The sequence below is a fragment of the Somniosus microcephalus genome, chromosome 28, assembly GCF_052327205.1.
Source record: "Somniosus microcephalus isolate GS21.2 chromosome 28, FLI_Smic_1.0, whole genome shotgun sequence".
Lineage (NCBI taxonomy): Eukaryota > Metazoa > Chordata > Chondrichthyes > Squaliformes > Somniosidae > Somniosus > Somniosus microcephalus.
The window spans coordinates 14,140,606-14,167,890 of record NC_141014.1 but is presented as its reverse complement, the minus strand read 5'-3'; the positions used below and the strand labels follow the sequence as shown (position 1 = coordinate 14,167,890).

The following is a 27,285-nucleotide window of genomic DNA, read 5'->3' as shown; positions in this document are numbered from 1 at the left end:
TGCACTGGACACAGTGAAGGCTATAGACCCTGACAAATGTGTTAGCTGTGGTGCTCAAGGCCCACACACCTGAACTAGCCACTTCCCTAGTCAAGTATTCCCGTGTAGCTCTGATACCAATACATACCCAGACAATTGCCCAGGAGATAAATGTTAGCCAGGACACCGGGAAACTCCCCATCTCTCTGAATAGTGCCATGGGATCTTTCACAACCTCCTGAACAGGCAGATGGGACCTCGGTTTAACATCTTTTTCCAAAAAAATGCACCTCCGATAATGTAGCACTGACTCAGTACCGCATTGAAGTGTCAGCATAGTTTATGTGGTTAGCACTGTTGCCTCACAGCGCCAGGGACCCGGGTTCAAATCCGGCCTCGGGTGACTGTGCAAACTCCACACAGTCACCCTGTGTTTGCGTGGGTTTCCTCCGGGTGCTCCGGTTTCCTCCCACAGTCCAAAGATGTGCGGGTTAGGTTGATTGGCCCTTCGTGTTAGGGGGGATTAAATATGTGGGGTTACGGAGTTACAGGGATAGGGCTTGGGTGGGATGGCTGTCGGTGTAGGGACCGGGTGCTAGGGTTTGGATGATCAGCCATGATCTCGTTGAATGGCGGAGCAGGCTCGAGGGGCCGAATGGCCTACTCCTGCTCCTATCTTCTATGTTTCTATGTGCTCAAGCCTCCTGAACCCACATGAGCTTCTGACTCAGAGGCGAGCATGCTACCACTGAGCCGGAGCCAAGGCTGACGCTCTAGGGGTATGTTTGTGTCATTTATTAGTTTTGATGTCATAAGGAGCAATGGGAATTAGATTCATTCATACATTAAACTAGCTTGTCAGTTTACAATTGGCCTCATCCCCCAAGAGTGCCGAGCAGTCTGCCTCCTGGAAGATAAGAGCCCATGCGAGATCACAATATGAGGCAGTGCCCGGATTCCTGGGGGATTTCACCCCCCACCCACCGATCTGCCTAAGTTACTGCGCTGACCCACGGTGCCACAAAATGGTAGGATGTCATTTTGTACCTTGTTTCACTATGTAGCAAGTCGCACAGTATTTACAGCACAGAAACAGGCCATTCGGTCCAACTGGTCTCTGCCGGTGTTCATGCTCCACATGAGCCTCCTCCCTTTATATGCTGGGATTCTCCTCCCAGTGGCAGCGCTCTGGCAGAGCGGGACTTTCCACCTGCTTCTCTAACCCCAACTGGAGCCCTGACTCAAGTTTCCGCTTAAGGATGCGGGCTGGACTCTCTGCAACCAAGAGGTGGCCTACCACTACTTGCAGCACCCTTAAAGGAGGCAGAAGCACCTGAAAGATCCAAACAGATGTCTCACTGAAGGGCCTGGGCCAAGACCATGGGAGCACCTCGGGGCCTTTACCGTTGCTTCCTGGCACCTTCCTAGCCCCAGAAAGTTGCAGTAACACAGGCAGATGGGAGGAAAATCCCCCGGGGACCCAGGCCCTGCTGCCATTTACAGGCAGCGGGTGGGGAAGAAGAAGCCAGTGGCAGTCCCGGGAGGCAGCGAAGGAAATACAGATTGGGACTTCACCTCCTGCATTTTCTTTCATTCTCCACTGCTTTCAGGTGGGGGGGGGGGGGGGGGGGGGTGGGGGTGAGGGTGAGGAGGAGAATCCAGCCCATAGTTTCTGAGAACGTAAATCAATTTATAACTTTTTATTTTGGTTCCAATATTGACCTCTCCTGAAGGCGCTCACTTGTGCTGGGGTACCGTCTACAAGCGTCACCGCCATAGGAGACCCAGAGTGTTAGCAGGCCATTGACTGTCAAGAACATCAACGCCAAGCCCAATCTTGTCTTCATCAATGTCCGTGTGTGCATTTCCCAGCAGGAATCACAAGATAGCAATCAGGAATAGGAACCCTGATGATTTGTGTCTACTGTACCCAAACTTGATTTGGGCGGGGCGGGGGGGTGGTGGTGGTGGGGCTGGAATTAGCACCTTAACGGATAAGATAAGCCAAGTCAATGTACACCAGGCAATGAATCTGCAACAATACAAAAGCAAAATACTGCGGATGCTGTAAATCTGGAATTAAAAACAGAAAATGCTGGAAATACTAAGAAGGTGGCCAGGCAGCATCTGTGGAGAGAAAAACAGAGTTAATGTTTCAGGTCGATGACCTTTTGTCATAACTGCAAATGAATCTGCAACCTTCTGCCCTATATGGCTTAGTACCAACACCACAATGTGCATTATCCAGCATAAGAGTGGATGACTTGTGGTCTCACTGAGCAAGGTTTCAGCTCCTGATTGGTCTCCTTCGATTACCTACCATACTCCCCACATATACAGGTGCATTTAAGAAAAAATAAGATATTCTTGAAAAGGCACTGGCAACTAAACTCCTGCTGGTCTACTGTACCCAGACCCCATTGGTCTCCTGCCCGGAAGCTGCAGGAACAATAATATTCTACCAGATACTGATAACTACTTATCCTAACTGCATCTACGGTCCTATCTGTAATAGCCCAACGCACAACACTAAGTACCTACTTACCGCTAAGAAGGAGAGTCTGCCACTGAAGCTGGTTTTTAGGCAGATGGCAGCTGTTACGTAGATTTCTGCCATGAGGCTTTGGGGGACTTTCTCCTCCGCGCACTCTGCCAGGTTAACCGCAGACAGAGCCAGGTTTATGGCACGTACCGGACTCTGCACCAGTTTATCTACATTAAATAAAAGGGAGGAAAGAGAAAGTATTCCCATCAACTTAACATTTACCACTTCATGCTTCAGCTGTGTATTTGGAACTTTTAAGAACATAAGGATTAGGAGGAGTCGGCCATACAGCCCTTCGAGCCTGCTCCGCCATTCAATAAGATCAGGGCTGATCATCGACCTCAACTCCACTTTCCCACCTGATTCCCAAATCCCTTGATTCTCCTAGAATCCAAAAATCTATCGATCTCAGCCTTGAATATACTCAAAGACTCAGCATCCACAGCCCTCTGGGGCAGAGAATTCTAAAGATTCACAACCCTCTGTGAAGAAATTCTTCCTCATCTCAGTCTTAAATGGCCGACCCCTTATCCTGAGACTATGTCCCCTAGTTCTAGACTCTCCAGCCAGGGGAAACAACCTCTCAGCATCTACCCTGTCAATCCCCCTCAGCATCTTGTATGTTTCAATGAGATCACCTCGCATTCTTCTAAACTTCAGAGTGTATAGGCCCATTCTACACAATCTTTCATCATAGGACAGCCCTCTAACCGCAGTAACAAGGAAAGAGAAAAGCAATTTTACCTGCATAAAAATTAAGTGATCAATGGCTTCCAGGCAAAAGAAAGAACTCTTAGTATATCTCTCAGGACATCTGAAAGCTGCTACCCCGTCCAATCCCTTCATAATTTTAAACAATTCTATTATACCGCCCCGTAATCTGCAATGTTCTAGCAAAATAAAAGTGGTAATGGGTTAAAATGGAATTCAATGTCAGTAAGTGTGAGATGATACCTTTTGGTAAAAACAATAAACAGGAGTATTTATACCCTCCGTGCTGTGGAAGAGCAGAAGGATTGAGAGGTACAAGTTCACAGAGGTTAAGGGCAGCATCGCCAGCTGATAAGGTTAATGGAATTCTAGGCTTTATCGCAAGAGGAAAAGAATATACAAGCCAAGAGGTAATGATGAGCCAATATAAAACCTTAACAAGACCAGAGTACTGTGTGCAGTATTGGGCTCCACACTGTAGGAAGCATATTGGAGACCTGAATGAGTTACTTTGAAGTGCAGACACTGTTGCTATGGAGGCGAATGCAGCAGCCATTTTGCACACAGCAAGGTCCCACAAACAGCAATGAGGTCAATGATTAGTTAATCTACTACTTATTATTAGCACTTTGTGTTGCCGCAAGATTTCAGCCCCAACCTACTGCTAAAGTAATCAGCTAGAATATATGATGATCAAAAGAACTGTTAAATGTTATTGCGTTCATAATTGGAATCACTTTTTCTAGGTCAGATTTTATCCCAGTGTCCAGATTGAGGGGAAGTAATGGAGAAATTCCTCGTCAACTGTTCAGGGCATGCTCGTCACTTTGATCCACCTACCACATTCAGTCAGTTCTGTTATGGTAGCATCCATTCGGCTGCGAGCTCCCAATCAAAACAGGAGCAGTTACAAAACATGGACTAAAGTCAACACTGGACTTTCTTCAGATTCAGAAAAATATTTGTTTTAATTGGAGTGAGTATCAGCCAGAAACCTAAGCCCATGCTGAAGAGATTCTTCCAATTCAAGAGTTCAGAAATCATGCAAGAGTGATGTGTTTTGGAATGAAGAATGAGTATAAACTAAATGATACTATTTTAAAGGGAGGTGCAGGAACAGAGACCTGGGGGTTTGTGTACAGAAATCTTTGAAGGTGACAGGGCAAGTTGAGAAGGCTGTTGAAAAAGCATACGGAATCCTTGACTTTATAAATAGAGGCATAAAGTTATGCTAAACCTTCATAAATCACTGGTTAGGCCTCAGCTGAAGTAATGGGCCGTATATTCCGATGCCTACGGGTGTGTACGGGCTGTGTACCCACCCGTAGGGACATCGGAAATGGCGGCTTCAGGCATGCACAGCGCATGCGCTGCAAACCGGTATTTCTGATCTGTCAAGAATGCTCCTGACAGGTCGCACGCCTGCCCTGGAGAAGGGCCTCTGCGGGCGGGTAGTTCCGCTTTCTGCAGACCCTCCGCCCGCAGAAAACCCTTAGAAATCTTATGCCTGGTAAAAATCAGGTGTAAGGCCTGCTTTTACCAGCATAAGAGTTGAAAAAAAGTTTTAAAAAAAATTTCACTCATTTATCATTTAAAAATACTTTTTTTTTTAAAGTTTATTTTTAGCCCTGTAAAAAACTTTATTTTTTTCAAAAAATAAAATTTGTTTAAAATATTTAATTTATTGTAATTTCAACTCATTTTAAAAAAGTGATGGTTTTTAAAAAATTTATTCCATGTTTTACTGTGTTTTTGGGGTGATCGCCATTCATAAGTTTGACAGCGTACGAAGGGAGATTCCCTTCTCCTATTGGCTCCCCACGGCCCACGTGACCCCAGGGACGCTTGCGAACTGCCTGCGCCCCCGGGATACGTGGGCCCTGCACATTTCGAGTTTGGAGAAGCCCAGAAGCGGAAGTATATGCACCTCGGGGGCCCTCCGGTAAGTTCGTAGATTTTTTCCAGATCAGAGGCCTCTGCACGCAGGAAGCCTCCGATCAGAAAATACGGGCCAGTGTGTCTAATTCTGGGCACCACGCTTTAGAAAGGGTGTCAAGGCCTTCGAGATGGTGCAGCAGAGGAGATTTACTGGAATGGTATCAGGGATGAGGGACTTGTGTTACGTGGCGAGACTGGAGAAGTTGGAATTGTTCTCCTTAGAGCAGAGAAGGGGAGATTTAAGAGGGATGTTCAAAATCATGAAGGGGTTTGATGGAGTAAATAAGGAGAAAATGATTCCACTAGCAGAAGGGTCAGTTACCAAAGTACACAGATTTAAGGAAGAGCCAAAGGGGAGATGAGATTTTTTTTTACGCAGCGAGTTGTGATCTGGAACGCGCTGCCTGAAAGGGCAGTGGAAGCAGATTCAATAGCAAGTTTCAAAAAGGGAATTGGATAAATATTTGAAGGGCTATGGGGAGAGGGTAGGGGAGTGGGACTAATTGGAGAGCTCTTTCAAGGAGCCGGCACAGACACGATGGGCTGAACGGCCTCATTCCAGACTGTAAGATCCTCTGATGAACTATATTACTTGTACCTGTCAACTGCAGTTGATGCAGTTTATGATAAACCAGCGCAGCGTCGCGCGCGCTCATTTTGGCCTCTTCTTGAAGCTGTGCCTCTTGCCGAAACTCTCTCGTCCACTTCAGCAGCCAGCGCGTAAACACCAGCTTCTGGACGCTGTGCCGAATGATATTCCAGCAGAGGCTACAGGACATGTCTAACCGGGAGGCAGGCAGTGCTCGTCCCAGTGCCAACAAACAAGTCTGCAAGTTGCCTGCAGCAGCAGGAAAGGCACCCTGCAATGAAAAAAAAAACAAATTCCTGACTCAGATCATGAAATCTCAGTCCAGTCATATAATGTGATCATTATTGACATATTCCTGGTCTCCACAGGCACGTTATTAAAATCTGCCCAAGAATAATCCTTACAACAACAAATACATTCTAACAAATCCATTAGCAGGTCCCATGGTACTGTAATGTAAAGCTCCGTTATCCTGCGTTAACAACCTGAGCAGCTGATTGTTTTGGGAATTTTCTGTACACGGGCGGGCAGTCGCCGTGGCGAGTCACAACCCCGTTCCTGATTCCATGCCGCTCCTTAGAGCGACTTTGCGTTAATGGGGCCTATTAAGGCCGCCCGGCATGTTACCCGGCCCTATTAAATGGTGCAGGTCTGATAATGTCAGTGATGATGCGTTTTCAGCTGGGATATTTAAAAGGAGCCATGGCAACGTTGCATTTGAAGGTTCATTGAGGAGTGCGCAGGCAGCACATTGCACTACTGGACTGCTGGAAAGAGTGCCAAACATGCCTGCAGTGAGACAGAGGGCTGCACCCAGGTTCTCTGTTGACTCCTTCCACATTATTGTGGAAGGAGTCAGCGCACACTGGGAGGTTCTCTTCCCTTCAAGTGGGCGGAAAAGACCTCCCCAGGAGGCTGAGAGAGCCTGGCTCCAAGCAGAGGAGGTAAACAGCAGGGTGGTCAGGAAGACCTGGGCGCAGTGCCGCAAACGTTTCAATGATCTCAGTAGCCACTCAACCTCATCCTGCTGTGCCTCTCATCACATCCCCATCACTCTGCCTTCCCAACCCTACTCCTGCACATCCTTACACCAACATACCTTGCACGTCCACCCATCCCTCTCTCTCTATCTACATTATCACATCCCATCTCACTATCCACCCCTCACACTCGCCCTCATCCTAATGCAATCATACCAACTAACAACACACCAGGAGGCCACTTGGTTTTGGCACCCCACTCCATCATCTGTAAAGGTGTAACCCACCCATTCCTTACACTTATTCCATCACTCTCACTCAGCCTTCTCTTCTTTCCCTCCTTGCAGGAAAAGAGAGCCCACAATAAGAGGGAGGGGACCGGAGGTGGAGCACCATCATTGGCGACCCTAACATCAGCAGAGGAGGCGGTCTTGGAAGTTTCTGGAGTCGCCGAGCAGCTGGAGGTGGGAGATGGAGAGAGGGAGACATCTCAGCGACCTGGTGACAGAATTACATATCAGCTAAATGGCATACTTCAGTCACTCATATGGGGACTGATGTCAGCAGCCACTGAATGGTCATCATGTGCATCCCTTTACTCCCCCACCCCACCCACTGTCCAGGAGGAAGAGGAAAACTCCTCAGTGGAGCCTCCAGCCTCTGAGGGCACAGCGTCAGCAGACATAAGCGCACCCAGCACCAGCGCAGACGCACACCTCAGTGGGTCCCACATGAGATAGAGTAGTGGTGTCACCTGGTGTCTCACAACTGAGCAAGAGCAGATGGTGGAGACAAGGACAGCAGTGGAGATTCCTCGGCGGAGGGCACAGGGGGCTCCCAGCTGTGGTCAGCTGCATGCAGACGCAGAGCCTCGGGGGCCATCCAGAAAGAGGGCGATCCTGGAGGGGCAGCAAGAAGTGCAGGAGGCTTTGACAGGTTTTGCAACCGCAATGGCTGCAAATGTGCAGAGAATGGAGGAGTCCATCTCTAACATGAGCACCACCGTGTCAGAGGCGATGGTGACTGTAGGCTCTTCCATGGAAAGGGTGGCCACCTGCATGGAGCAGCTAATGCGCCACTCACAGGAGCACATGGTCTCCATGGAGAATAGATGGCAGACACTCACAGATCTCTTCTCTAGGATGGATATCAACGTAGACGTGGGTCCTCATGGCCCCACTGCTGTGCAGAAAGGTGCTCTCCAGCTCCTTGCTAGCAGGGTGGCCCATGAGAGCGATGATGGTGAGAGAGGACATGGAAGTGGGGGCTCTTCTCAAAGCACTCCCACTTCTCCCCCGTTGCCACCCCCTCAGTCAGAGCCCCAGATGCCTATTCGGATCGCGATGGCCGAGTCTGCCCCTGCACCGTCACAGACTACGAGATGCCGCAAATGTCTGCTGCAGATCCCTGGAAGGAGCTGGAGGCGAAAAAATTGAGGGCGCTGGTGACTGACAGCCACTGGTAAGACGTGTCCACCTGCTCCTCTGGGCTGCAGGTCTTGCTCCAGCAACCTGCAAATGTCTGCAACAACCTGGCGTGACAGCATGAGCTTCTTTTGGCACTGCTGCGCAGTCATGTTGAGGAAGCTCATCCTCTGCCTGTGTTGAGGGGTATCGCCTCCAGTGCGGTGCACAGCATCAGGTGGTTGTGAAGGTTGTTGGTGCTGCTGGTGTTGGGGCTCATCGTGGTCCGATTCTGAGGACCAAGGTGAGACAGTATAGGCAGCAGGTCAAGTAGAGATGGCAGAAGCAATCTGTCAATGAGGTGATAGGTTCTAACAATGAGGGGACACTGGATGGCGACTTTGCTGGAAAAACTTGGTCTGTAGAAAGCTAAAACTATGCTGGCAATGCAGTCAGCAACAACTTCTGCCGGAGGAAAGTGATCAGCGGTGAGGTGGGAGTTGTTATTGTACTTTCCATGCTGTGCACTAATCAGCTGGATCAATGGCCAATCAACTTCCGCCTCAGGTTGACAGACGTGATTCCCGTAGCCGTCCAGTGAAATTTGAAAGGTAGGGTTAAAGAGACTCAAGGGTCTGAGAAGGACCTAATAATGATTTAAATTAGCTTGCCCGCCTCTGCCGTTCGGGTCACTGCCACGCTGGCAAACGCACCGGAGGGAAAGGTGAGTGGGGGCGCGATGACGGGGGGGGGGGTTCCCAACCCGCTGCAAGATTTTTCAAATTTCCCACCCGACCCACCTCCAATCGCGCCCACACAGACCCCAGAAAATTCCGGCCATCGTCTGGTGCCAGAATCCCAGAAACAGGGATCCATTTCAGCTTATTATGGTTAGCAGCAGGGTAAAGCTCCAGTGCCACTCTGCCAAACAATGTGCCCCCACCTCAGGAGCATCTGTATTGCACCAGGATGACGATTTTCCCCATTTCGAGCACCAGCCTTCCTGTGGCCTCTGAGTGGGGGGGGGGTTGCCAAATTGGGGCAGTTTTACACGGTGAGCCGATGCCGACTAGGAATTGACCGGAGACTCCACAAATTCATTTCATGTAGCACTCCTCGCCGGTCGACTTTTCTCGATCAGTTCAGGCCGGATTTGAAACACAGATTGCAAAAAGGCAAAAGACCGGTAAGCTAACTACCAGGCTCCTACAGAACTACTTTATAAAAAGTGTCGAGGGCAGAGCACTCGAGTCCGCCGATTACTGCGTGGTCAAGTCACATCAGAACACTGGCCCATTTCAACCAACCATTCAGAAACAACCTGGCTTTGGCAGTCTTTGCTAAACTCAAGGGGCCTAGAAGCAGGCCGCTTGCATGCGACTTGTCAGTGTGTGACACGAGGACGGGATAGAAAGCATAAAAAACAAATTGAAAAAAGGTTAAAAAGTGCAGTTCAAAACAAATAATATTTGGCCGTGGACGAAGCTCCATTGAAGTCAAAGAGCATCAAACCTTAACTAATCTGAATTAGAAAGATTTACTTTTTTCTGCAAGTTCAAACGATGCACTTGGCTTTTTTTGGTTTTTAAAAAAATGTGAAAGAACAACATGAAAAAGGCTCAACCCTCAGTAAATAAAAAACCCTTATTAAGAATTCTTAAATTCTTCACAAGTACTCAGAACCCAAGATTATGGTTGGCGTCTTAAAAAGGGGGAACATAAAAAAACATTAAAAGCTAAAAGAAAATAATTTATTCACAGGCTGAATTCAGGATGACTGGGTAAACGCAACCTGAAAAATTACAGCTTTTCACTGCATCTGTGGCAGTGGCCCCGATATTTAACGGGGTGGGGTTTTGGAGCGGGTGAGGGACGGAGGGAGGGGTTATGGTCGGGAAACCCAGGTTTCCTTGAACGTCGGGGATTTTTTTAACTCTATGGCAGCGTGAGGTTTTTTTTTTTGAACAGATTCTCCGCCCGGAAGCTAGCCTGATTGATAAGCTCGGCTGCCTGTCAGGTCCAGAAAAGGCCACAGCCCAGGAGCAGGTAGGTTTAATTGTTGTTGGGGGCAGAGATCACCAGTTTGGGGAAGGGGAGGGGGAAGAAAAGAGAGTAAAGCATGGTTGGGAGGGTCGGGGGTGATTGCAGGAGGGCAGAAGATCACGGGAGGATGGAAAAGAGAGTTCGGAGACAGAGGAAGAGCTTGGAGATGGGGCGGGGGGGGGGGAGGGGGAGAAAAAAAGTCATAGATTGTGGGTCGGTGGGAGATCGTGGAGGTGGGGGTGTTTACAGGCAAGCTTGTTGGGCCGGGGGCGGAAACACTCCTGCTCCTCCTGGCCCACAAGCAGTGCTGTAACGGCCCTTACCTGATGGATCTGGCCGTCATCGCCTCCTTTTATCTGCTGGGTTTTCCGAGGCCCGGGAAACCCAGCCAAGCATGGGTTAAAAATAGAAATCCTGTTACAATGAAGACACGCAGCCTCCTTAAAAAGATTTCAACAACCGACTCATCCCCGAGAGAAGATTAATCGCCCGCACCTCATTCCACCTCTGTTAAAACTGGAGGTGGGCAGGTTACAGTGTGGCTCAGATGGAAACGGCTTGCCCACTCGTTCAGCTGCAGGAATGGTGGGTGGTGGAGTAAACCTACATGGCTATCTGGAGCCAAATGGGAAGAATCCCAGATCCCAGTGACGAGGCTACCCCACCCTCCAGGTTCCATTAATGATCTTGCCAACAGCTTTTATGTCCATTTCTAGCAACTACTCTAAAACCAATTAGGACTAGAGTATCCCACTGAGACATACTAGACCTTTATTTAACAGCCTGCAGTAAAGTTCCCTTTGATCGTAGAACTGTCTCTCAGAACATTGCCCTTTCATCGCTAAAACCTTAGTCCAACTAACTCGCTCGTACTGCCTCATATTAAATGACAACAAAAAAAGAATGAGCTGTGCTAAATCTATCCAGTTCCCCATGGATACAACTATAGAACACAAAACTGAAGTATCTAAATTAGTTGGGGAAATAGAAGTTTAAAAAAAAACAGGTACACACACTCACAGACATCTCTATAACTACCAGAGGTTTGGGCATGATTCTTCCAAAAGCTCCAGTTAATTATTATACAATATAAAAATATACATTTTGCATGACTAACTTGAATTATATCGGAGATCGTTACAAGGCTATACATGGAACAACATATTTCCCAGGGTTATCATTACACGCTCTATCTCCAATTCCAACCAAATGAAAGTCGTACCCTGGCCAGATCAAGATCTGCTTGCTGGCGATGTCTCCAGAATGTAACAGAGGACTGAGAGTGCAGGCGTGTGATGGGTTCCCCGTAAATGAAGAGTTTAACAAATACACTCAGCACAATGACCCCATTCACCAGCCAGAGGATTAAGGTGGGAAGCATCCAATCAAACCAGCCTTTGGAATCTTCTACAATAGAAAGAAAAGGATACATTACAAAAACGAGAGAAGGCAATACCCCAGGACATTTTATTCTATCAACTGGTACAAATATACAATCAGAAGGGTCTATAAAATGAGAACACTCGTGTGTTAGAATCTATAGGTCATGGTTGCATTGATTCTCATGTGTGCATATATCAACGAGTCATAAGAACTAACTAGCATATTGTTATTATTCATCTTCGCCCCCGAGTCAGGAGGTTGTGGGTTCATAGAAACATAGAAGGTAGGAGCACGAGTAGGCCATTCGGCCCTTCGAGCCTGCTCCGCCATTCAATGTGATCATGGCTGATCATCCAAATTCAGTACCCTGTCCCTGCCTTTTCCCCATATCCCTTGATCCCTTTAGCCTCAAGAAATATATCCAACTCTTTCTTGACTATATTTAATGAACTGGCCTCCACCGCCCTCTGTGGCAGAGAATTCCACAGGTTCACCACTCTCTGGGTGAAGAAGTTCCTCCTCATTTCAGTCCTAAATGGCTTACCCCTTATCCTTAGACTATGACCCCTGGTTCTGGACTGCCCGGCCATCAGAAACATCCTTCCTGCATCTAGTCTGTCCAGACCTGACAGAATTTTATAGGTTTCGATGAGATCCCCTCTCAATCTTCTAAACTCCAGTGAGTATAAGCCCAATCGACACAATCTCTCCTCATACGTCATTCCTGCCATCCCAGGTATCAGCCTGGTGAATCTTCGCTGCACTCCCTCCATGGCGAGAACGTCCTTCCTCAGGTAAGGTGACCAAAACTGCACACAATACTCAAGGTGCGGTCTCACCAAGGCCCTGTACAACTGTAGCAAGACATCCTTGTTCCTGTACTCGAACCCTCTTGCTACGAAGGCCAACATACCATTTGCCTTCTTAACCGCCTGCTGCATCTGCATGCTTACCTTCAGCGACTGGTGCACAAGGACACCCAGGTCTCATTGCACTTCCCCTTCTCCCAATCTATTGCCATTCAAATAATAATCTGCCTTCCTGTTTTTGCCACCAAAGTGGATAACCTCACATTTATCCACATTATAGTGCATTTGCCATGTTTCTGCCCAATCACCCAACCTGTCCAAATCGTACTGGAGTTTCCCACTGTTCAAGTCCCACTCCAGAGACTTGAGCATAAAAATCTAGGCTGACACTCCAGTGCAGTACTGAGGGAGTGCTGCACTGTCGGAGGTGCCGTCTTTTGGATGAGACGTTAAACCGAGGCCCCGTCTGCTCTCAGGTGGACGTAAAAGATCCCGTGGCACTACTTCAAAGAAGAGCAGGGGAGTTATCCCCAATGTCCTGGACAATATTTATCCCTCAATCAACATCACAAAAACAGATTATCTGCTCATTATCACATTGCTGTTTGTGGGAGCTTGCTGTGCGCAAATTGGCTGCCGCGTTTCCTACATTACAACAGTAACGGCACTTCAAAAGTACTTCATTGGCTGTAAAGTGCTTTGGGAGGACCTGAGGTCATGAAAGACGCGATAGAAATGCAAGTCTGTCTTTCTTATATACTGTTGAATCTCATGGCGTTGCTTAGTTAGTCAAAGGAAATGGTACAGCTTCCAGCTGTGTTCTATTGTTGTTTAACCTGCGTCTTTGTTCTTGTCATTTTTCTAAAAATCTTACAGTGCCACCTCTGGAACAAGAAATAATAATAATACTGTTACCATTACAGCATTACCCATTCATTTCAATTTACAGGAAACTTTCTGGTATCCGGCACGGACAGGACCGACGTGGTGCCGGTTCATCAACAATTCCGGATAACCGAACGCTATAGTAAAAGATACGGAGCTCAGAGCTCCGTATAAAGCAACAAACCCCCTGTTGCTTCAGAACAATCGGCACAAGTTGCAAGCGTCTCTGTAGCTTAGCAACAGCTGCAGCTACACCCTTGCACAGCAACAAATGGAGTAATAAAAGTTACCTGAACCTACTCCTGAATTTTGCCGGTTAACCGACATTTCCGGTTATTTAGGGGCCGGTTAATCGAAAGTTTCCTGTACGGGGGTGTTACAGCGTTACCAAGATTATACTTATGCTCACACTGTAGATTCTGGTTGAATGTATACCCAGTTTTTCATCTTATTTTAAAAACTCATCCTGAGTAAAAGGATTTGCATTTATATAGCTCCTTTCCCATTCGCCAGAAGTCCCAAAGTCAGTGGATTACTTTTAAAGGGCAGTCACCGTCGATTTGTCAGCAAATGTAGCAGCAACCTGCCCACAGCAAGATCCCACAAACAGCAATGAGGTGAAATGACCAGCTAATCTGTTTCTGGTGGAGCTGGTTGAGGGATGAATTTGGCCCAAGACACCAGGAGAACTCCCTGCTCTTTGAATGAGTCATTGGATCATTTATTTTTTCTGAACAGACAGGTGGGGGCCTCGGTCTTGCATTTAATCCTGAAGACGACATCTCTGACAGTGCAGCACTCCCTCAGTACTGCACTGAAATATCAGCCTGGATTGTGTGCTCAAGTCTCTGGAGTGGGGCTTGAACCCTTGATCTTCTCAGAGGCGAGGGTGCTGCCAACTGAGCCAAGGCTGACAAAGGAGGAAATAAAAGGGGAAAACAAATTATAAAATGGGGCATTAAACCACAACACGGGACTTTTTTGGTTTTCTAGAGTTAAACAGACTGCCCATTTGGTTGATAAGCTAGTCCGTGAATCATCGAACCAAAGAGGTTTACAGCAGAGGCCTTTTGGTCTATTGAGTCTAAAGCGATCGAAAACAAATCCCACTGCCCAACCTCTCTCCCCACAGCCCTGTATCTTCCAGTTTCAAACATTTACCCAATCTTCCCTTAAAAGATGAAACGGCCTCTGTTTCAATCACTCATTTGGCCAAACATTCCATGCTCCAATAATTCTCTGCTTAAAGAAATGTCATCATTCTTAGTGACAGCCGATCTTTCATTATTTAAATACAGGAAACTTTGGTTTATCCGGAGGTTAACTGTCCGGAATGCTCGAGCCACCGGCAAAATTCAGGAGCCGTTTCGTTAGGTTTTTTTTCTTTTCGTTGCTTTTTTTCAACCAGTCAGGCTCTGCAAGGTCTCGCTGAAGCTGTTGCTAAGCTACAGAGACGCTTGCAAGGTACGGCCGACTGTTTAGAAGCTGTTGGGTTTGTTGCCAGATACGGAGCTCAAAATCTCCGTATGTTTCAACATTAGCGCTGGTTTGTCCGGCAGTTTTGATGGGACGGCAACAGCACAAAGTTTCCTGTATTACATTAGGAGATACAGTGCTACCTCCAATATCCATCCTAATGGAGAGTACATATATACATGAATATAGTTCACATATCCTAATATACAACATATATGTATAATAATCACCATATACAGGAAACTCTCGATTTACCGGCACCTAAATAACCGGAAATCTCTGTTAACCGGCAAAATTCAGGAGTAGGTTCAGGTTAAGTTTTACTTCATATTAGTGGCCGTTCCTGGAGCTGTGGCTGTGTAATCGGGTTCCTGCACTTGTTGCTAAGCAACAGGGACGCTTGGTCTGTGGCCGGGGTTCCTGCAGCTGTTGCTAAGCAACAGGGAAGCCTGGATTTGTTGCTGTGTACGGAGCTCTCGTACCTTTTAACTATACCTCTCTGTAATCCGGACTTTTTGATAAACCGGCACCACGCCGGTCCCGGATAAAAAAAAGTTTCCTGTATAGACTAACCCCATCTTCATTACATATACTATGTATAATACTCATTAATCTATAATCCTCATCTTCATTACATACTATGATTAACCCACATTATCCGAATAATCAACAAATTCATTACATGAAATATTCTTAACCCACATTAATCTAAAATCAATATATCCATCTCATAATACTTTTAACCCCCGTTCGTATGAAAATCAATTATTTATCTAGGGTCGACAAGAAACCCGCAATGATCCCTTGTAAGGCATATAGTGTACGGTTTGTGGTACAATAATCGATCAAATGCTGGCTATTGGCTACCTTAAGATCCATACAGTCTGTACGTATCAGAAATTCCAGACCGCTAGTTCCCTCAAATTTCATTCAACTCTTAACTGTCTCAAGATTTCTTGACCTCCCTGGTTTTTTTTTTTTTTTTCGGGATGAAAGCAATAACTATTTCCCTTGTGGGAAAGTGCACATCGGTAAGAAATCAAGAATCTCCGAGTTTTGCTTTCCTAAATGTAGTACAATACCCGTGGCACAAGAATGCAGACAAGTACAGAATAAAGAATATAAATTGAATTTAATCTTTCTTGGGCTATGAGTTTGTTTAATGCAAGGATGAGACTACTGTTAATGGGTTGTCCAACGAGGAAGTATCTTACACAATAAATACAGGACTCCTTCCTCAAGCAGCACGTCAGTTGGCCTACAAGGGCAGAGGTGATGATAGATCGGGTTATGAAGATTTAAATAGATCAGGTAGATGAGCTAAATGTGGACAAGCACCTTGGAAATAATGACCACAATTATTAGAAAAACCAGAACACCAGATTGCTTGAGGGCAGATTTTAGAAAGATGAGGGGCAAGTTAGTTGAGGTAATTTGGAAGGAGAAATTGGTCCAAAGGCCTGTAAAAGCAACAGTGGGACTTTATTTTTTTAAAGATTGCAATGGTAAGAATAAGTATATTCCATTAAAGGAAGGAACTACTAGCAGTTTCAGGATGCCATCGATAAATAAAGAGATTGGAAAACAATTAGAACCGAGGACTACAACTAATAATAATGAAAAACGGAGAATGAGAAAATAAGGTTAAGATAGCGATGAGCAAAGCTAAGAGTGTGAGGAGAACATTTTTAAAAAAATCAAAAAACACAAATATTTTACAAATATATCAGTAAAAAGACAATTGTTAAAAGCCAAATGGGACCTCTGAGAGACCAGCCAAATTTATAACTGATGATCAAAAATTGGCAGAGAGATTTACAGGAAACTTTGTGTTATCCGGAGGCTAAGTGTCCAGCAAGCTCGCGCCACTGACAAAAATCAGGAGCCGTTTGGTTAGGTTTTTTTTCTTCTCGTGGCTTTTTTTTCCTTCTCGTGGCTTTTTTTCCAACAGTCAGGCTCTGGAAAGTCTCTCTGAAGCTGTTGCTATGCTACAGAGACGCTTCCAAGGTACGAGCCGACTGTTTAGAAGCTGTTGCTAAGCAACAGTGTTTGTTGTCAGATACGGAGATGAAAAGCTCCGTATGCTTCAACATTAACACTGGTGTGTCCAGCAGTTTTGAGGGAACGGCAACAGCTCGGTCCCATCGGTGCCGGATAGCACAAAGTTTCCTGTAATAAGTATTTTGGTCTTTACTAAAGAGAAGAATATTCGAGCCAAGGCACATCCTGAAGTGGTTGAGAGCAGGATGAGCGATATAGTGGTGGATAAAAAGGAAAATTTCAGATAAATTAGTTAAGCTAAAGGAAGACAAAGTACGAGGGCCCAACAGGATACATCCTGGAAGACGAGGGAGTAAATTGCAGAGGGCTTATAGAAATTATATTTCAGGGCTCTATTGAGTGTGGACGTGTGCCGGAGGACTGGAGAATGAGCAACGTAGAATCCATTTTTTAAAAACAGGAAACAGAGCTAATTCGGGTAATTACAGACAGTTAGCTTAACTCTGCGGTGGGAAACATTTTTGAGCCTTTGATTAAGGTTGAAATTACCACGTTACTAGATAGAGAATAAAAGTAGCCAGCATCGATTTCAAAAGGCACGATTGTGCACAACAAACCTCCTAGAGTTCTTTGAGGGGGCAACAGACACGGTAGATTGGGGAAATGCTGCAGTTATGGGGCACATAGCCTTTAAGGAAGTCTTTGACAAGGTACCACATAGGGGTTACTAGAGAAGATCGAAGGGTATGAAATTGGGAGAGGATTAAAAAATTGGTTAGAAAGGGAGAAAAGAGGGAGTAGGAGTGAAGCAATTTTCCCAGAGTGGTTAGAGGTGGGTGGTGCACAAGGAAAGGTTCCATTCTGGGGCCACCTCTGTTCGCCGCGTACATCAATGATTTGGATGTAGGCCTAGAGGGAGGGGTGCCAAAATTTGCAGATGATATCAAACTAGGAGGTATAGTTGGAAATACTCAGCAGGTCAGGCAACATCTGTGGAGAGAGAAACAGAGTTAACGTTCCAGGTCGATGACCCTTTATCAGAAGGTTCTGACGACGGGTCATCGACCTGAAACGTTAACTCTGTTTCTCTCTCCACAGATGCTGCCTGACCTGCTGAGTATTTCCAGCATTTTCTGTTTTTATTTCAGATTTCCAGCATCCGCAGTATTTTGCTTTTGTATTTGTTGTAGGAGGCATTAGTTAATATTTCAGAAGGCCAAAGGAAGCTGCAATGGGATATTGTTAATGGGTGGGAAGGGAATGGGCTAAAAAATGACAGATGGAATTCAATGTCAGTAAGTGTGAGGCGATTTTGGTAAAAAGAGTAATTATACTCTGAACAGCAGCGGGCTCGGAGAGCAGAGAGGTTTTGGGGGTACAGGTTCACAGGACATTACGAAAGTCGTAAAAAAAGCTAATGGAAATCTAGGATTTATAGCAAGAAATACAGAATATAAAAGCGAAGTATATAGAACTTTAATGCAACCTCAGTTGGAGTACTGCGTGCAGTATTGGACTCCACACTATAGGACACACACTGAGGCTTTAGAGAGGGTACGATACAGATTCACTGGGCTGCTGCCTAGTATGAAGAAATACAAATACAAAGACTTGCAAAACTGGGTGTTTTTCATTGAAACAACACAGATTACGAGGCGATAATGATTGAAGCGTTTAAAATTATGGAAGGATGGGACAGGATAAATAGAAGCATACTCTTTCCAGTAATTGGAGGGGTCAAGAACAAGGGACCACAGATACAAGATTTAGAATAAAGGGCAGAAGAAACTTCTCTACACAGACATTTGAGAGACGATGGAATTCACTTCTAGGGTTCGATTGGATAGGTGGATGAGGGGAAGAGAGGAACAGGGCGGGTAAATGCGATTGGAACTATTTGCTGACATGGAAGGACACGGACAGGTTGGGCCAAATGGCTTGTTTCTGTTATCAAGTGAAAATTCTGGTAGGTAAATGGGAAGACATAACTCGAGTACGGATAACAAACATTCTGTTACAAGAGGTTTACTTTTACTGAACACTTACCAGACTCGATTCCTAGCATACTCCTGCCGTAGTGGCCAGAATCGTCCGCTGTTGCCGAGTGGACTTGACGCTCAAAAAGTGATGCAAGTGGATTGAAGGAAAGACAGAGAAAGGTAAGGGTACACAGCAGAATCCGAGAGCTATCCAGCATACCGAGAGTGGGGGGCGACAGTGGCTCCTCCTTTACCTGTACAGAGAAAGTTCATTGCAATAAACACAATATTTAGGAACATTAGAACTAAAGGACATGGGCCTAGAAATTCAGTTTGGGCCCGCCAGCTGGCGTGCGCCCAAAAGTTAGCGCTGCGCGCGGTGCCAGTTGCGCCCGTGAGATATTCAGTTTCTGCGCCCCAAGTCGGAACCGGGCGCTGTTCCAGGGTGTGCCCGCCTCCGCTTGGGGCGCTGAAACTGAATATCAGCGCTCTAGGTGCCGCTGCGCCACCCGATGCGGTGCGGCAGGCTGCGGTACTGCAGGCCTCCTCCTTCTCTTAAGGTGGAGGTGCCTGCAACGGGGAGATCGCCGCTGGATTGTGCCGGCAAATGAGCCCGGCACCACGGAGAAGTGCCGGGCTCGCGGAAAGCAGCCGCCAATGCCGCGGGGGGGGGGGGGGGGGGGGGGGTGGAGGAGGCCGGGGAAGGAGGTGCGGGCAGGCGGCCGCCGAAAAAGCGGCCGGCCGCACCTCCACCTTTATGCGCCCCACTAAGGCTGCAGTAAGGCCCTGGTCTCCGGATGTTAGTAGCGGCCGCCACGGAGGAGGCGGCGGCTACTGAAGATGGGGGTCGGGGCGGTAGCGGGGCGGAACCGGGGCACTGCGCACACCGATGACGTCATCGGTGCCGGCGCAGCGCTACCGGCTACCGCCGCCATTACCACGGCACTCAATATCAGCGCTACCACCCCTACTGGCGCAAAAGCCCTCTTTGGGCGAAAAGCCAACTTAATTTCTAGGCCATGGTCTCAGGATAAGGGGTCGGCCATTTAAGACTGAGATGAGGAATTTCTTCACTCACAGGGTTGTGAATCTTTGGCATTCTCTACTCCAAAGGGCTGCGGATGCTGAGTCGTTGAGTATATTCAAGGCAGAGATAGATAGATTTGTGGACTCTAGGGCCTAGAAATTCAGTGCCCTTAGCACCGATTTTGCGGCGCTAGAGGGCCTAGCGCTGCAATTGGCGCCGGTTCCTAAATTGCCTGGGGCCCTTCCGCGGCGGTAGACCGGTAGCGCTGCGCCGGCACCGATGACGTCATCGGTGTGCGCAGCGTCCCGGTTGCCGTGGTAACCCGGCCCCAAGCCGAAATTCAGTTGCGGCCGCCTCGCCAGTGGCAGCCGCAACTAAGACTCCGGCAAACGAGTGCTGCCGGAGTCTGCGCCGGCGCTTTAAGGAGGCGCGGCGGCCGGCCGCTTTCCCGCCGGCCGCCTGCCCGCAGCTCCCTCCCCGGACTTCTCCCCCCCCCCCCCCCCCCCCCCCGGAACAGATGCAAGCCCGGCACTTGTCCGAGGTGCCGGGCTCATTTTTGAGGAGATTTGCGCGGGCCGCGGCCGGGTGCAGGCAGCTCCTCCTTAACGGAAGGAGGAGGCCTGCACTTCCCCAGCCTGCCGCACCGCATCGGGTGCCGCAGCGCCGGAATTGCGGCGCGAAACGGCAGTTAGCGCCCTTTTCCAGGCGCTAAGACCCTTCAGTAGCGCCGGCAGCCGTTTGGGCGCGGCGCCACTGAATTTTTGGCGCGCGCAGGGGACTTAGCGCCGGCACTAATTTCCGGCGCTAAAGCCCTGGCTAAGCCAAAACCCAATTTCTAGGCCATGGGGTATAAGGGATATGGGGATCGGGCAGGAAAGTGGAGTTGAGGTCGAAGATCAGCCATGATATTATTGAATGGCGGAGCAGGCTCGAGGGGCTGTATGGCCGACTCCTGCTCCTAATTCTTATCAGTAGGCCATTCAACCCCTCAAGCCTGCTCCGCCATTCAATTAGATCATGGCTGATCTAGACCGTAACACCATTTACCCGCCTTTACTCCATATCTCTTGATACCCTTGCCTAACAAAAGTCTATCGATCTCATTGTTCAAACTCCAATTGTCCTCCCAGCATCCATAGCCTTTTGTGAGGGGGAGAATTCCAGATTTCTACTATATTATTAGTATAATACAGGAAACTCTCGATTTACCGGCACCTAAATAACCGGAAATCTCGGTTAACCGGCAAAATTCAGGAGTAGGTTCAGGTAGGTTTCACTTCATATTACTGGCCTTCCTCGATCTGTGACTGTGCAATCGGGTGTGGCTGCAGCTGTTGCTAAGCAACAGGGACGCTTGGATATTGTGGCCATTGTTCTGCACCTGTTGCTAAGCAACAGGGTTTGTTGCTGTATACGGAGCGCTCAGCTCTCCGTATCTTTTACTTTAGCTCTCGGTTATGGAATTTTTGATGAACCGGCACCACGTCGGTGCCGGATAAAAAAGTTACCTGTACATATTTTAAAAATACAACCATTTGGGTATTCAAACAAGAAATGGAAGGTGAGCAAGACTAAGCGAGAGAGGCAGGTGTACAAGACTAATAAACTTTTTAAATAAAGCAAAAATGTAAATGTAAATCTTTGGAGCTCTAAGCTTTTTTAAACAAGTTTTTTTTTTTTTTTAAAGTAAAATATAGCATCTTCAATCATTTTATATTAATTTCAACAGGATCTTTACGAAGTACAAACGCATGAAAATGAGAGTAAATTTAAACTGCTGCTACCATCACATCGTCAAGGAGAGGGCTTCCTGGTTCTGAATCAATGGAGCAAGGCGAGAAGGTGCCTGGGGAGCCAGAATCTGAAGTTGGTGGCGACATTATCAATAAATGCGATTTGAAGTCATTGGTCTTCAGGTCAACATCAACGTCCAACAGGCTAGAAATCTCAGACCCCTTTAGGCCCTCTGTAATTATGTAAAAGGGAAAAAAGAGTTACAGCTGTAGGATTTAAATTACAGCAGTTTAAATGAGAAATTAATTTACCCAAACTTTTACATCTTAGCTCATGAATGCAATTGAAAGCATCTTTTATAAACAAGATTTCTCTCACGCATCAGTAACATTCAGTACAGATGTGCGTAAGGCAGGAATCCAACCGTGTTGAGAAACAAATGTAAACGGTTGGCATTGAAAGCTTAACGCTGTTACTTGAATGTTAGTTATTGGTAAAGGCTGCAGGGAGAAGTGGGAACCTCCCTTTTGGTGCAAAGTTGGCACTACTTACTGTTTTTCCGATTGGCTATCTTCAGTGCCAGGTTCTCCTGTCGCAGCTTAAGGTTGGTCTGTTGCAGGTATTTAATGTAATCGATGGCCTTCCTCAGCACGCCAGATTTGTTCATCTGCAAAAATAGGTCATGTCAGCGCTTGCCTAGATTTCCATTCTAATTTAACAAAACAGTATTTGGAACATTTGAAACTTATCTTCTTTAGAAAGACTTGCACTGGTGCAGCGCCCTTCATGTCGTTAGGACACCCAAACCGCTTCAAATCTAACGAAGCTGATTTTGCGGGACTGAGAATAGAACTTGGGAAAATAAAATGCACAACAATATTGGCAAACAATGATGTACAACAGCAGTGGGAAATATTTAAAATGGTGTCCTGCTAAAAACAAGAACACGCTAAACACTAATGAGGCATTAGGGATCAATAAAGACATAGGGGAAAAACTGAAGGTAAGGAAAGAGGCTTACACTAACCCCTGCTGTCCATGTAGAGAGCATGACGAGAGAATACGAGATTAGAAGAAGTCGAAAAAACAATTAAAGGCAAAAAGGAACTATGAAATTAAATTATCAAGGAACATAAAACAAAATAGTAAAATATTTTATAGGCACATAAATATAAAAACAAAAGTCGGGATGGGAATGGGGCCACCGCATTAATAAACTTGCAGAATGGGCACATAATTGGTAAATGAAATTAAACACAAGATAAATGTGAGGTATTACATTTTGGTAAGAAAAAGGGAGGTCACATAATGGGCCAGAAATTAGGATCGGGTGCTTGCCGCACGTGCAAGCCCCCGATGTGCACTCACCCGGCGCGCCGACATCTGAAGCCCGGGCCTGCTTGCATTTCCTGTCACAGGCCCGGTTCAGACGTCAGCGCGCTGTGCTTGCCTGATCCAGTGGCGTAGTCAGTGCAATGTGCCGGCTGGGATCAGGTGAGCACTCTGCAGCCAATCAGGGGAGGGGAAACTTCATTCATGAGTTTGATAGTAAAGACTGTCAAACTCATGAAAAGTACGGGCGCCCAAAAGACTAGTTTAACTTTAAATAAAATTTTTAAAAACATCCCAATAATTAAATAAACTATAAATAACTTTTAAAAACTATTTAAAAATAATTAATAAAATTTTTGGAAAAAATAATTTTTTACGAAATCGGGTCTAAAAATAAACTTACCTTACTGTAAGGTCCTTAAAAACAATGAAGCTGTGGAAAAAATGTAATAATTTTAAATAATAGACCACTTACCTTCAAGAATCCACTCCTTACACCTCCTTTTTATATGTCTAAAAAGTTCAGGCCCTTACACACGGGCAAACCTGTCAAAAAGAAGGAAGTCCAACGCGTGCGCGCAGAGTCCTGCGCGCACGCGTTGGACCTCTGAACCCCTTGGAGGAAATGCCGGTTTCCCGCGCATGCGCTGTGCATGCTGAAATCCGGCACTTCCAACGGGCCCACGCGTGAGTACCCCGTCCGTACTCACGCGTTGGGACCGGAATTACTGGCCCATTAACTTGCAAACTACAAATCTAAGTGGGGTAGAAGAGCAAAGGGATCTCGGAGTACAAATACACAAATCATTGAAAATAGCGACACAGATTAACAAGGTCATTAAAAAAAGCAAACCAAGCACTAGGGTTTATTTCCAGAGGGATTGAATTGAAAAGTAGGGAAGTTATGCTAAACTTGTATCGCACCTTGGTTAGACCACACTTGGGAGTACTGTGTACAATTCTGGTCGCCATATCATAAAAAGGATATAAAGGCACTGGAGAGAGTGCAGAGAAGATTTACAAGGATGATAACGGAAATGCGAGGGTATACTTATCAGGAAAGGATGAACAGGCTGGGTCTCTTTTCTCTTGAAAAGAGAAGGCTGAGGGGTGACCTAATAGAGGTCTTTAAAATTATGAAAGGTTTTGACAGAGTGGATACAGAGAGAGTGTTTCCGCTTGTGGGGAACAGCAAAACTAGAATTAGAAATTAAATAGGGAATTCAGAAGGAACCTCTTTACCAAGAGAGTGGCGAGAATGAGGAACTCGCTACCACAGGGAGTGGTTGAAGCAAACAGTGTCGATGCATTTAAGGGAGAGACTAGATAAGTATGAGGGAGAAGGGAATAGAGGGTTACGCTGATAGAGTTAGATGAGGAAAGACGAGAGGAGGCTCGAGTGGAGCATAATCGCCGGCACGGACTGGTTGGGCCGAATGGCCCGTTTCTGTGCTGTATCTCCGATGTAATCCTATGAAGTGCTTTTAAAAAAAAGTGCAATCATGCAGGCAAATGTGGCAGCCGATTTGTAAACAGCGAGGTCCCACAGATCAAATGAGATAAACGACCAGTTATTTTCATAGAATGGTTACAGCACAGGAGGAGGCCATTCGGCCCATCGAGCCCATGCCGGCTCTCTGTTAGAGCACTTCAGCAAGTCCCACTCCCCCGCCCTTTCCCCGTAGCACTGCAATTTTTTTTTCCTTCACGTACTTATCCAATTTCCTTTTGAAAGCCACGATTGAATCTGCCTCCATCACCCTTTCAGGCAGTGCATTCCAGATCCCAGCTACTCGCTGTGTAAAAAAGTTTCCTCATCGCCTTAAATCTGTGTCCTCTGGTTCTCGACCCTTCTGCCAATGGGAACAGTTTCTCTCTATCTACTCTGTCTAGACATAAGAACATAAGACATAGGACCAGGAGTAGGTCATTCGGCCCCTCGAGCCTGCTCCGGCCATTCAATAAGATCATGGCTGATCTGATCTTGGCCTCAACTCCACTTCCCTGCCCGCTCCCCATAACCCTCAACTCCCTTATCGTTCAAAAATCTGTCTATCTCCACCTTCAATATATTCAATGACCCAGCCTCCACAGCTCTCTGGGGAAGAGAATTCCACAGATTCACGACCCTCAGAGAAGAAAGTCCTCCTCATTTCCGTTTTAATTGGGTGCCCCTGAAATTATGCCCCCTAGTTCTAGATTCCCCCACGAGGGGAAACATCCTCTCTGCATCCACCCTGTCAAGCCCCTTCAGAATCTTACATGTTTCAATAAGATCCCCTCTCATTCTTCTAAACTCCAATGAGTATAGGCCCAATCTACTCAACCTTCATAAGACAACCCCTTCATCTCCAGAATCAACCTTGTGAACCTTCTCTGAACTGCCTCCAATGTAAGTATATCCTTCCTTAAATAAGGAGACCAAAACTGTACGCAGTACCCCAGGTGTGGTCTCACCAACGCCCTGTGCAGTTGTAACAGGACTTCCCTACTTTTATACTCCATTCCCTTTGCAATAAAGGCCAATATTCCATTTGCCTTCCTAATAGTTAAAGGTGGCAGGCCAGGTTGAGAAAGCGATTAAAAAAGCATATGGGATCCTGGGCTTCATAAATAGAGGCATAGAGTACAAAAGCAAGGAAGTTATGATGAACCTTTATAAAACACTGGTCTGACCTCAATTGGAGTATTGTGTCCAATTCTGGGCACTGCACTTAGGAAGGATGTAAAGGCTTTAAGAGAGGGAGAGAGGAGATTTGACAGAAATGTTCAAAATCATGAGTTACAGAGGGATCTGGGGGTCCTTGTACCGCTTTCTCAACCTGCCCTGCCACCTTTAACGATTTGTGCACATATACCCCCAGGTCTCTCTGTTCATGCACCCTCTTTAGAATTCTACCCTTTAGTTTATATTGCCTCTACTCGTTCTTCCTACCAAAATGTATCACTTCGCACTTTTCTGTGTTAAATTTCATCTGCCACATGTCCGCCCATTCCACAAGCCTGTCTATGTCCTCTTGAAGTCTATCACTTCACTATACTTCCAAGTTTTGTGTCATCTGCAAATTTTGAAATTATGCCCTGTACACCCAAGTCCAAGTCATTAATATAGATCAAGAAAAGCAGTGGTCCTAGTACCGACCCCTGGGGAACACCACTGAATACCTTTCTCCAGTCTGAAAAACAACCGTTCGCCACTACTCTCTGTTCCCTGTCACTTAGCCAATTTCTTATCCATGTTGCCACTGTCCTTTTTATTTCATGGGCTTCAACTTTGCTGGCAAGCCTATTACGTGGTACTTTATCAAACGCCTTTTGGAAGTCCATGTACACCACGTCAACCGCATTGCCCTCATCAACCCTCTCTGTTACCTCATCAAAAAAACTAATCAAGTCACTGTAGTTAAACACGATTTGCCTTTAACAAATCTGTGCTGGCTTTCCTTAATTAATCCACACTTGTTCAAGTGATTGTTAATTTTTGTCCCGGATTATCGTTTCTAAAAGCTTCCCCACTACCGAGGTTAAACTGACTGGCCTGTAGTTGCTGGGTTTATCCTTACACCCTTTTTTGAACAAGGGTGTAACATGTGCAATTCTCCAGTCCTCTGGCACCACTCCTGTATCTAAGGAGGATTAGAAGATTATGGTCAGTACCTCCACAATTTCCACCTTTACTTCCCTCAGCATCCCATCTGGTCCTGGTGACTTATCTGATTTAATTACAGCCAGCCTTTCTAGTACCTCCTCTATCAATTTTTAGTCCATCCAGTATCTCAACTACCTCCTCTTTCACTAGGACTTTGGCAGTATCTTCTTTCTTGGTGAAGACAGATGCAAAGTACTCATTTAGTACCCGAGCCATGCCCTCTGCCTCCTTGCGTAGGTCTCCTTTTTGGTCCCTAATCGGCCCCACCCCTCCTCTTACTACCCATTTACTATTTATATGCCTATAGAAGACTTTTGGATTCCCTTTGATGTTAGCTTGTGTGTGTTTGGGGATGTTGGTTTAGGGGTAAATGTTGGCTTGGACACAGGGAGAATGCCCTTGCTCTTTGAATTTTGCCAAGGGATCCATCTACGTCCAGCTGAACAAGCAGACTCAATTTAACAACTCAGGATGAAAGATGGCACCTCCAACAATGTAAATCACCCTCAGGACTGCACCGATGTATTAGCCAAAACAATGGGATTATGATTCAGAGGCGAGAGTGCAAACACTGAGTCAAGCTAAAATTTTAATCAGTAGGCGATCCAAAGCAGAAAGATGGAGAGATGATCTTGCTGCAGGTACGGCAAATAATATACTTACTGTAAATTCTGTAGGCTTCTTTTACTTGAACCCATCCAAAACTCTGCTGTCCGTATCCTAACTTGCACCAAGTCCCTTTCACCCATCACCATAGTGCTCACTAACCTACAATGGCTCCCGGTCCAGCAGCACCTCAATTGGAAAATTCTCCTCGTTTTC

The 27,285-nt window shown here is 46.4% G+C and overlaps 1 protein-coding gene across 2 annotated transcripts in view; it reads right to left on the bottom strand.

The window, feature by feature from the left end:
• LOC147098980 (sterol regulatory element-binding protein 2-like) overlaps nt 1-27,285 on the bottom strand; it is a 69,423-nt gene that overhangs the window by 20,385 nt on the left and 21,753 nt on the right. For both annotated transcript variants that reach the window (XM_085969497.1, XM_085969495.1), the window contains 6 exons: nt 22,035-22,149; nt 21,533-21,714; nt 18,789-18,975; nt 11,411-11,595; nt 5,772-6,033; nt 2,525-2,691 (listed from right to left, as the gene is read on the bottom strand). In XM_085969497.1, the coding sequence (XP_085825623.1) occupies nt 2,525-2,691; nt 5,772-6,033; nt 11,411-11,595; nt 18,789-18,975; nt 21,533-21,714; nt 22,035-22,149 (1,098 nt within the window). The remainder of the gene's footprint in view (nt 1-2,524; nt 2,692-5,771; nt 6,034-11,410; nt 11,596-18,788; nt 18,976-21,532; nt 21,715-22,034; nt 22,150-27,285) is intronic.